At 41.9% G+C, this 10,000-nt stretch overlaps 1 protein-coding gene across 1 annotated transcript in view; it reads left to right on the forward strand.

The window, feature by feature from the left end:
- Positions 1–10,000, forward strand: part of LOC113830496 (uncharacterized) — a 242,765-nt gene that overhangs the window by 226,668 nt on the left and 6,097 nt on the right. Inside the window, exons 21-22 of the mRNA XM_070127464.1 lie at positions 4,771–5,003; positions 5,260–5,484. Of these exons, the coding sequence (XP_069983565.1) occupies positions 4,771–5,003; positions 5,260–5,484 (458 nt within the window). The remainder of the gene's footprint in view (positions 1–4,770; positions 5,004–5,259; positions 5,485–10,000) is intronic.

Below are 10,000 nucleotides of genomic sequence, written 5' to 3' on the forward strand. Positions count from 1 at the left end.
ATGGTACACTGAAGGCTGAAGAACATGTTGAGCAGCCAGGGGGCGTTGGCGGTCGAGAATGCGGAGAAAACTTTGTAAACTTTAGCTTAAACTTAGGTTGTTCTATAATACCTCCGAGGTTTCTATGCGGACTCGGGCATGGTTACACGCAGCAAACAGCTTAAAGCCATTTTTATGCATCTGCACATACAAAGTACTTACGCGTATATAGATACACCTACGCGAAAACATACACATGTGCGCATAGGCCTAAAATACATCTATACATACATACATACAATACATACAGTGCATACATACACTCATGTGCGCACATAAGATACATCTATACATACATACATACATACAATACATACAGTGCATACACACATACATGCATACATACATACATACGTGAATGCATACATACATACATGCATGCATACATACAATATATACAATGCATAAACACATGTGTGTGATACATGCATATATACATACACATACTACATATGAATACGTAAACACACATTCATACATAAAAACGCAATCTCTCTCTGTCAGTCTTACAAGATCTGTTTTTCCTTTTCCTCTCTATCTAGCTTTCCTTCTCTCTCTCTCTTTATGTATGTATGTATGTATGTATGTATATATATATATATATATATATATATATATATATATATACATATATATATATATATATATATATATATATATATATATATGTATATATATATATATATATATATATATATATATATATATATATATATATATATATATATGCATATATATGTATATATAAACACGCACATACACACAAGCATACACTCCCTCCCTCCCTCCCTCCCTCTCTCTCCCCCTCTCTCCCTCTCTCCCTCTCTCCACCCCTCCCTCCTTCCTTCTCATTTCTATGGCAGTATGGATAATTGAAAAACAAAACGAAATCTATTTTTTACTCGAGAAAATGCTAGTTTCAAATGTTTCCGAAACTATACGAAATTACTGCATATCAAAGTGCGAGATCCCTTTGTTTAAAAATTCCGGTTTATTTTCAGAAGAAAAGTTTTTATCCGCATCGTTGCAATCAACAAGCCACGGGCATTATACTCCTTGCAATTGCTTATTCTTTGCAACAGATAATCTCCAAAGCCTTTTGAAGTTTGCAAGAAGCATTTTAGTGAACGATTCCCACGTAGTCTTTCGAACCAGCTAAGAGAGATAGAAAAAAGAATGAAAGAAAAAAAAAACGTAATAGCCTTCGAATTGTTTTCCGTTAAGTAAAGGGAAAGCTTTTTTCAATAGGTGCTCTTACTTTCGTAAAATTACATAACGGCGGGGTCAGCACCCACATCCGGATATATGCAGGTACATTTTCGATAAAACTGTTGACAAACGTTGTGTTGCATTATTCGACGCGGTTGTTATCTCGCAAATGCAGAATATAGGATTGCGTTTTGGGTACATTGCGTTGTTTTGCAAAAGTATGCGTTTATCAGCGTTATCCTCATCGCAACCACTGGCCTTTATCATCGTTGTGGGTAACTGGTTCATCCGTAGAAATGTTACTCGCCAGTCTGGAGTATTAAACGTAACGGTTATGGTTATTAAAAGGATTCCATAGTCAAAATTGGACAGGAATAAGTATGTAATACAAGAAAAAAAAATCGAGAAAAAACGAAGTACAGTACCCATAAAACAATTATCTGACACGACCAATTGATCACGAACAGTAAGCAACATTGTGTAATCTCCCTTAAGGCATCCCAGTTCAAGCCTGAATATCAGTTCAAACAGGGTAATATTCTCTTCTGAGAGATAGAAAATTGACTTTAAAAATACACAAAATAAATAATCAATAAGAGATTTACAAAGTGGATACACAGGAAGAAACATGAAAGCACGAAAAATTGGAGGAAGGAATCGGTGTGGGAAAACGGGAAAAACGAAGGGGATACTACGCGAAAATAAAAACAAAGGAGGCGATTTAGCCTGAGAGAAAGATACAGCGTTAAAGCAAGGTAAGTAAAGAACATAATATAAACCGTGTAGAAAGTAGCATTTGAACGCGAACCAGTAGGAGAGGTCATTGAAAGGGGCATAAAGAAAGCCATTTACTTGCCACGAAATAAAGATAAAGAAGCGCGCACAAGAAACAGCAAAGCCACGTCTTCCTGCTGGGCGGAGATCACAAAGCAAGGATTGGACGCGTCAGGGGAGCTGTCCGCCCAAGACCGTAAGAGTGTGTGAGATGGCCGTCCTGAGACTGGTGGGAAATCCAAAGGAAATTATCAGTGTTTATTCTCTTTATCAATATTATCAATGTCAGTGTTGTTTCTCTTCGTATTATTATAACTGTCTTTATCATTAGGACCATTGTTATCAATTGGTACTGCTTTTATCATTATTTTGTATGATTAAGATTGTTGTTTTTTCTGTCGTTGGTATTATGATTTTATCACTATCATAGTCATTGTCATTATCATGATTCTTGATTACTTCTATATCTTTATTATTATTATTATTTCCATCTTCATTGCCATCATCACTTCATTGCTACCGCTTTACTATAATAGTTTAAATAAACATCCTACCATTAAAAATCCAATAAGCATCTCTCTCTCTCTCTCTCTCTCTGTCTGTCTGTCTGTCTCTGTCTCTCTCTCTCTCTCTCTCTCTCTCTCTCTCTCTCTCTCTCTCTCTCTCTCTCTCTGTGTCCTTTTCTCTCTATCTTCCTCTTTTCCTCTCTCTCTCTCTCTCTCTCTCTCTCTCTCTCTCTCTCTCTCTCTCTCTCTCTCTCTCTCTCTCTCTCTCTCTCTCTCTCTCTCTCTCTCTCTCTCTCTCTCTCTCCCTCTCTTACTAACGGTGAAGCCTTAGCGAGAGTAAATGAATTATGAATTATCTTACGTCCACAGTAAATTGAATTCAGTAAAATGAAAACGACTAGAATAAGCTAGGAGATTTTAATATATGGCGTATCCTATCCATGAAAGAGCAAAAGATACAATACGAAAACAAAAGAAAAAAAAGAGAGAAGCGTTTACAACAAAAAATGAATAAATACAAGAGTAGAGGAACTGCAAGACTGCATAGGGTATACGATGACATATTTCCATAATTCCTCACGGTCCAGATTCTATTTTTAACAGATGCAGACACTTTAATACTGTATTTTGCGTTTCATTCTTGCGTAGGCTTCTGGGCTCGAGCTGCCAGTCCTGTGATAGTTCAAATTATGTGTTTTGCAGGAAACAAAAAATAAAATGGCTAAAGGGTAAATACACGCATGTAGATTTTGATATGAAATACAGAGGCCGAGATGAGACATTATATATAACTAGGATTATACATAAGAACTGTACATGTATTATTCCAGGACAAAGAAACAAACAAAACCATTAAAAACACTCAGAACGGATTAACCTGTACCAGTTCCCAAAAAAGCTAACTGCATTTCTAAAGAGAAAAGATTTTCCTAGTAGACCTTTTTTCTATGGTAAATACATCAACAAAAATAATAATGAATTATATTCCAGATCTGGTTCATTACCAAAATCTAATCAACTGGACCCTACGCCACTGACAACCCACATATATATTTTATCATAATCTGTCAATTACTTTTTACGCGTAATCTTACTAATATACCATTTAACTTACCAATAAACCAACCAATGAACAGGCTAATAAATACAAGCAAAAATATTATCTCCTTTACTACTCGGCAGATGTAATAAAACTAAATAAGCTGGTGTAGGTGTTCGTTGCAATATAGCTTTGATTCATGTGAGAGGATTTGTTGCACTCTCAGGAGATATACAGCATCTGAGATGATATAGCTCATGTTATATAAATGTTTATTACCTTATTATCGTTTGTAGCAGCAGTAGTATCAATAGCATTGGTAGTAGTAGTAGTAATAGTAGTAGTAGTAGTTGTAATGGTGGTAGTAGTAGTAGTAGTAGTAGTAGTAGTAGTAGAAGTAGTAGTAGTAGTAGTAGTAGTAGTAGTAGTAGTAGTAGTAGTAGTAGTAGTAGTAGTAGTAGTAGTAGTAGCAGCAGCACCAGCACCAGCACCAGCACCAGCACCAGTAGTAGCAGTAGCAGTACTAGTAGTAGTAGTAGTAGTAGTGGTAGTAGTAGTAGTAGTAGTAGTAGTAGTAGTAGTAGTAGTAGTAGTAGCAGCAGTAGTAGAAGTAGTAAGCAGCATTTATAAATATTCGTAGTTAAATACAGTACGGTTATCATAATGAAGCTATCTCGTCTATGGATTCAAGACTTCCGACTTACAGTATCAAAACTTTCGATCTTTTTGCAAGCCAATACAAGAGCCATGTTACAGGCTAATTCTGGGACACAAACGAGTACTGACCTCACTTATGGGTCATAAGATCACCAGCATCATAACAATTAGAAAATAGCACCTAAAAACAATGATACCATTAAGGTTGATTTTCTTTCTGTTATTTTCTTGTGAAGCTGTCTATTATATGTACTTTCATTTCAGGCTTTTGTAAGATGAGTTTTTTATTATAAGCATTTTAAGCTGGATGGAACGTTTATGTAAAATATACGGAAGATACTCGTAGTAGCATGCAGATGAAGTCATATAGAAGCATAATCCGAGAATATAGAAATTTTATGTTAGCTTTAGGTCGAAGAATTATGCAAATTCCGCGAGAGTAAAAGAAATTTGCGTGGATTTCCTCTATTGTTCTTTTTTGTTTATATTTCCTGCCTTTTTCCCTTTTGTTCTTATAATTTTCCGTCGATATTACATTGCGTCCAGCTGTGGCCCAGGGAGTCACCTCGTGGGCCGTTCGTGCGAAGACGTCAACGAATGTCTGTGGGAGCCCTGTCTGCACGGAGGCACCTGCACCAACCTCCGACCCGGCTACCTGTGTGCGTGCGGCCCGGGCCACGCTGGGGACAACTGCCAGTGGTCCCGGGCGGTGGCGGTGGCCCATCCGCTGACGGCCCCGGCGGCCATCCTTGCTGTGACGGTGTCTCTCTTTGTCCTGGGTGAGTTTGCATCAATCAAGCGTTAACGAGGTTTCACCTTTTCAAAAATGAATAATTTTCCAATATGCTGACTGTCAATCTCACCGAAGACCCAATTACCTAACCATTTTTATTAAATTCTGTTACATGAGAAAATCACTGGAATCAAACAAACTAACACCCATATACCTACTAGCTCGCAATTTGCAAAGCCTACCATGCAAGACTAACCGCCAACTCGACCGCAATGGCCGAGCCCGTGTTTCTCCCCCAACAGTTGTGCTCGGCGTCGTGTTCTCCTTGCGACGTCGCAGGCTGCGTGGGCGGCGGAATGCGGGCGACAGTGACTGCAAGAAGAGCTGCCAAAGAGGGACGATGGTGGCGCTGAAGGGCAAGGCAATGGGCGGAGGGAAGGGCGGGGTGGTGGCTGACGTCATCTACGAAACCTCAGTGGAATGCGTCAGGTTCAGGCCGCCCGACGCCGACGGGAAACAGACAGAAGGTAAAACCAAGACGTCCTCCTGGCTAGTGATCATCATGAGAATGGATGCGATGGTAGTCCGCTGTGGCGGTGATGCTAATGATAATTCTTTTCGGCAGTTAAAAAAAATATATAGCCAAGGTAATAATGATGATAATGATAATAATAACGATAATAATTATATTAACAATAAAAAGGATGATAATGATCATGGTAATAATAATAAGATTAACAACAGCAACAATAATGATAATAACAAAAATTATGATAATGACAATAATGATGATAACATGATTGTGATTATTGTTATCTTTTACTGTTATTACAAGTAGTGGCTGCGCCGCACCTGGCTATGCCAGGTTGCTTGCCTTGCGGCGCTTGCTCGCTTTGCCCTTATGCAACACAATATTATCAAATGTGAAATAAAGAAGGCCTGTTATATAAATATTGGTTTATTTATCTAAGAGTCAACATATTTATGTTGTTTCTCAGAAGGTTCGCTCTCATCAGATTCTTATCCATCATAATCCTTTTCTGCGTTGAGTCGGCGTTTAGATCTACGATCATTATAAGATCTCGTTTCACGTTGTTCTTATCGTTCCAAAATGTCCTATTTAAGTTCCTCCAGTGAATCTTCAATGTTGGTTGACATGAAATTGGTGTCGTAGTCGGGCAAGATCAACTTAATTGCCTCTCCTGTTCGTCTGAACGTTTCACCGTGCACGCCCCTTAGTCTAGCTGCCAACACCTTATCTTCTTGGAACATCCTCTTCGCCATACCCTTGGTAGATGTCAGCCACTTCCACAGGAGCCTCTGTCTACGCTTCTTCGCCATTTCTTCTTCGGGCATCGTAACGGTAGTTGATAACCGGTATCGTATAGGACATTCACTTACCTCGTAACTACCTTCACCGTCACCACCGAGGTCATTTCTGAGCCATTTTGAAAAGGTTATATTTACACACAAACACCTACATACACGCACGCACACGCACACACGAACATATACACAGATACACACACACCTATATACATGCACTCACACATACACACACTGGAACACACAGCTACATACACACCAACGCACAAACAAACACGCACAAACACACGTACACACACACACCAACACACACACACACACACACACACTACCGTACAAACAAACAGACGCACTCAGTCAGACACACCCACACGCGGATGTATACACTCTAACGCACACAAGCACGTACACAGAAGTCACACACACCGCAGGTTACGCCCTAAGCTTCCTTCCGAGCCAGCAGCAGGATCCGCGGTGCCAACCCTTGGCACAAAGATGAGGGAAATCATCGTCGGTTAGATTCTGCTCTGCGTGGCACTCGGCCTCGAGGCTCATCATGCTTTCCTTTGGAAGAAGGAAGCCGCCCTCGAGGAGCAACCTCTGGAGAACCATGGAGTGACATCGTGGATCCCGCGGTGGTTCCACTTTGAGGAGAATAGCGCCGCCCTCCGGTGCGTCCTTCCGCTTCAACTATGATACGTGCCGCGACTTGTCCAGCTTCACCGACACCAGGATTGCAATGAGGTGTCCCTGCGCCTTCGCTGAGAAAGCGGAAGCCCAGACAACGATGGCCCTGACCCCAGTCGGCGCCTTCGTCGTCCTCGGGATCCGCCGCGCCCTGGCCAAGACCCGCCCCGCGGTCTTGGAAGAGGTTTCCTCTCCTCCGAAAGAAAAAGAGGCATCCTCTCCTCCGGTTCGAAAAAAGGTTTCCTCTCCTGTGGCCGAAAGAGGTTTCCTCTCCTCCAATTGAAGAGCTTTCCTCTCCTACGGTTGAAAAAGAGGTTTCCTCCCCGGTTCAAAAAATGGTTTCCTATTCTCCGGTTCAAGAAGAGGTTTCCTCTTCTCCGGTTCAAGAAGAGGTTTCCTCTCCTCCGGTTGAAAAAGAGGTTTCCTTCCCGATTCAAAAAAAGGTTTCCTCTTCTCCGGTTCAAGAAGAGGTTTCCTCTCCTCTGGCTGAAAAAGAGGTTTCCTCTCCTCCGGTTCAAAAAAAGGTTTCCTCTCCTCCGGTTGAAAAAGAGGTTTCCTCTCCTCCGGTTCAAGAAGAGGTTTCCTCTCCTCCAATTGAAGAACTTTCCTCTCCTCCAATTGAAGAGCTTTCCTTTCCTCCAATTGAAGAGCTTTCCTCTCCTCCAATTGAAGAGCTTTCCTCTCCTCCAATTGAAGAGGTTTCCTCTCCTCCAATTGAAGAGCTTTCCTCTCCTCCAACTGAAGAGGTTTCCTCTCCTCCAATTGAAGAGGTTTCCTCTCCTCCAATTGAAGAGCTTTCCTCTCCTCCAATTGAAGAGCTTTCCTCTCCTCCAATTGAAGAGCTTTCCTCTCCTCCAATTGAAGAGCTTTCCTCTCCTCCAACTGAAGAGGTTTCCTCTCCTCCAATTGAAGAGCTTTCCTCTCCTCCAACTGAAGAGGTTTCCTCTCCTCCAACTGAAGAGGTTTCCTCTCCTCCAATTGAAGAGGTTTCCTCTCCTCCAATTGAAGAGCTTTCCTCTCCTCCAATTGAAGAGCTTTCCTCTCCTCCAATTGAAGAGCTTTCCTCTCCTCCAATTGAAGAGCTTTCCTCTCCTCCAATTGAAGAGCTTTCCTCTCCTCCAATTGAAGAGGTTTCCTCTCCTCCAACTGAAGAGGTTTTCTCTCCTCCAATTGAAGAGCTTTCCTCTCCTCCAACTGAAGAGGTTTCCTCTCCTCCAACTGAAGAGGTTTCCTCTCCTCCAATTGAAGAGGTTTCCTCTCCTCCAACTGAAGAGCTTTCCTCTCCTCCAATTGAAGAGCTTTCCTCTCCTCCAACTGAAGAGGTTTCCTCTCCTCCAACTGAAGAGCTTTCCTCTCCTCCAACTGAAGAGGTTTCCTCTCCTCCAATTGAAGAGGTTTCCTCTCCTCCAATTGAAGAGGTTTCCTCTCCTCCAACTGAAGAGGTTTCCTCTCCTCCAATTGAAGAGGTTTCCTCTCCTCCAATTGAAGAGCTTTCCTCTCCTCCAATTGAAGAGCTTTCCTCTCCTCCAATTGAAGAGCTTTCCTCTCCTCCAATTGAAGAGCTTTCCTCTCCTCCAATTGAAGAGCTTTCCTCTCCTCCAATTGAAGAGCTTTCCTCTCCTCCAATTGAAGAGGTTTCCTCTCCTCCAATTGAAGAGCTTTCCTCTCCTCCAATTGAAGAGCTTTCCTCTCCTCCAATTGAAGAGCTTTCCTCTCCTCCAATTGAAGAGGTTTCCTCTCCCCCAACTGAAGAGGTTTTCTCTCCTCCAATTGAAGAGCTTTCCTCTCCTCCAACTGAAGAGGTTTCCTCTCCTCCAACTGAAGAGGTTTCCTCTCCTCCAATTGAAGAGGTTTCCTCTCCTCCAATTGAAGTCCTCTCCTCCAATTGAAGTCCTCTCCTCCAATTGAAGAGGTTTCCTCTCCTCCAATTGAAGAGGTTTCCTCTCCTTCAATTGAAGTGGTTTCCTCTCCTCTGATTGAAAAAGAGGTTTCCTCTTCTCTGGCCGAAAAAGAGGTTTCCTGTCCTCCAATAGAAGAGGTTTCCTCTCCTCCAATAGAAGAGGTTTCCTCTCCTCTAATTGAAGAGGTTTCCTCTCCTACGGTTGAGGAAGAGGTTTCCTCTTCTACGGTTGAAGATGAGGTTTCCGTTTGAAAGAAAAAAAGGTTTCCTCTCCTCCAATTGAAGAGGTTTCCTCTCCTACGGTTGAGAAAGAAGTTTCCTCTTCTACGGTTGAAGATAAGGTTTCTGTTTGAAAGAAAAAGAGCTTTCCTCTCCTCCGGTTTAAGAAGAGGTTTCCTCTCCTCCGTTTCAAAAAAAAAAAAAAAAAAGGTTTCCTCTCCTCTGGGTGAAAAAGAGGTTTCCTTTCCTCCAATTGAAGAGGTTTCCTCTCCTCCGATTGAAGAGGTTTCCTCTCCTCCAATTGAAGAGGTTTCCTCTCCTCCAATTGAAGAGGTTTCCTCTCCTCCAATTGAAGAGCTTTCCTCTCCTCCAACTGAAGAGGTTTCCTCTCCTCCAATTGAAGAGGTTTCCTCTCCTCCAATTGAAGAGGTTTCCTCTCCTCCAATTGAAGAGGTTTCCTCTCCTCCGGTTCAAAAAAAGGTTTCCTCTCCTCTGGGTGAAAAAGAGGTTTCCTCTCCTCCAATTGAAGAGGCTTCCTCTCCTCCAATTGAAGAGCTTTCCTCTCCTCCAACTAAAGAGGTTTCCTCTCCTCCAATTGAAGAGGTTTCCTCTCCTCCAATTGAAGAGGTGTCCTCTCCTCCAATTGAAGAGGTGTCCTCTCCTACGGTTGAGAAAGAGCTTTCCTTTCCTCTGGCTGAAAAAGAGGTTTCCTCTCATCCGGTTCAAGAAAAGGTTTCCTCTCCTCTGGCTGAAAAAGAGGTTTCCTCTCCTCCAATTGAAGAGGTTTCCTCTCCTCCAATTGAAGAGGTTTCCTCTCCTCCAATTGAAGAGCTTTCCTCTCCTCCAATTGAAGAGCTCTCCTCTCCTCCAATTGAAGAGCTTTCCTCTCCTCCAATTGAAGAGCTTTCCTC

This window comes from Penaeus vannamei, chromosome 11 (genome assembly GCF_042767895.1).
Source record: "Penaeus vannamei isolate JL-2024 chromosome 11, ASM4276789v1, whole genome shotgun sequence".
Lineage (NCBI taxonomy): Eukaryota > Metazoa > Arthropoda > Malacostraca > Decapoda > Penaeidae > Penaeus > Penaeus vannamei.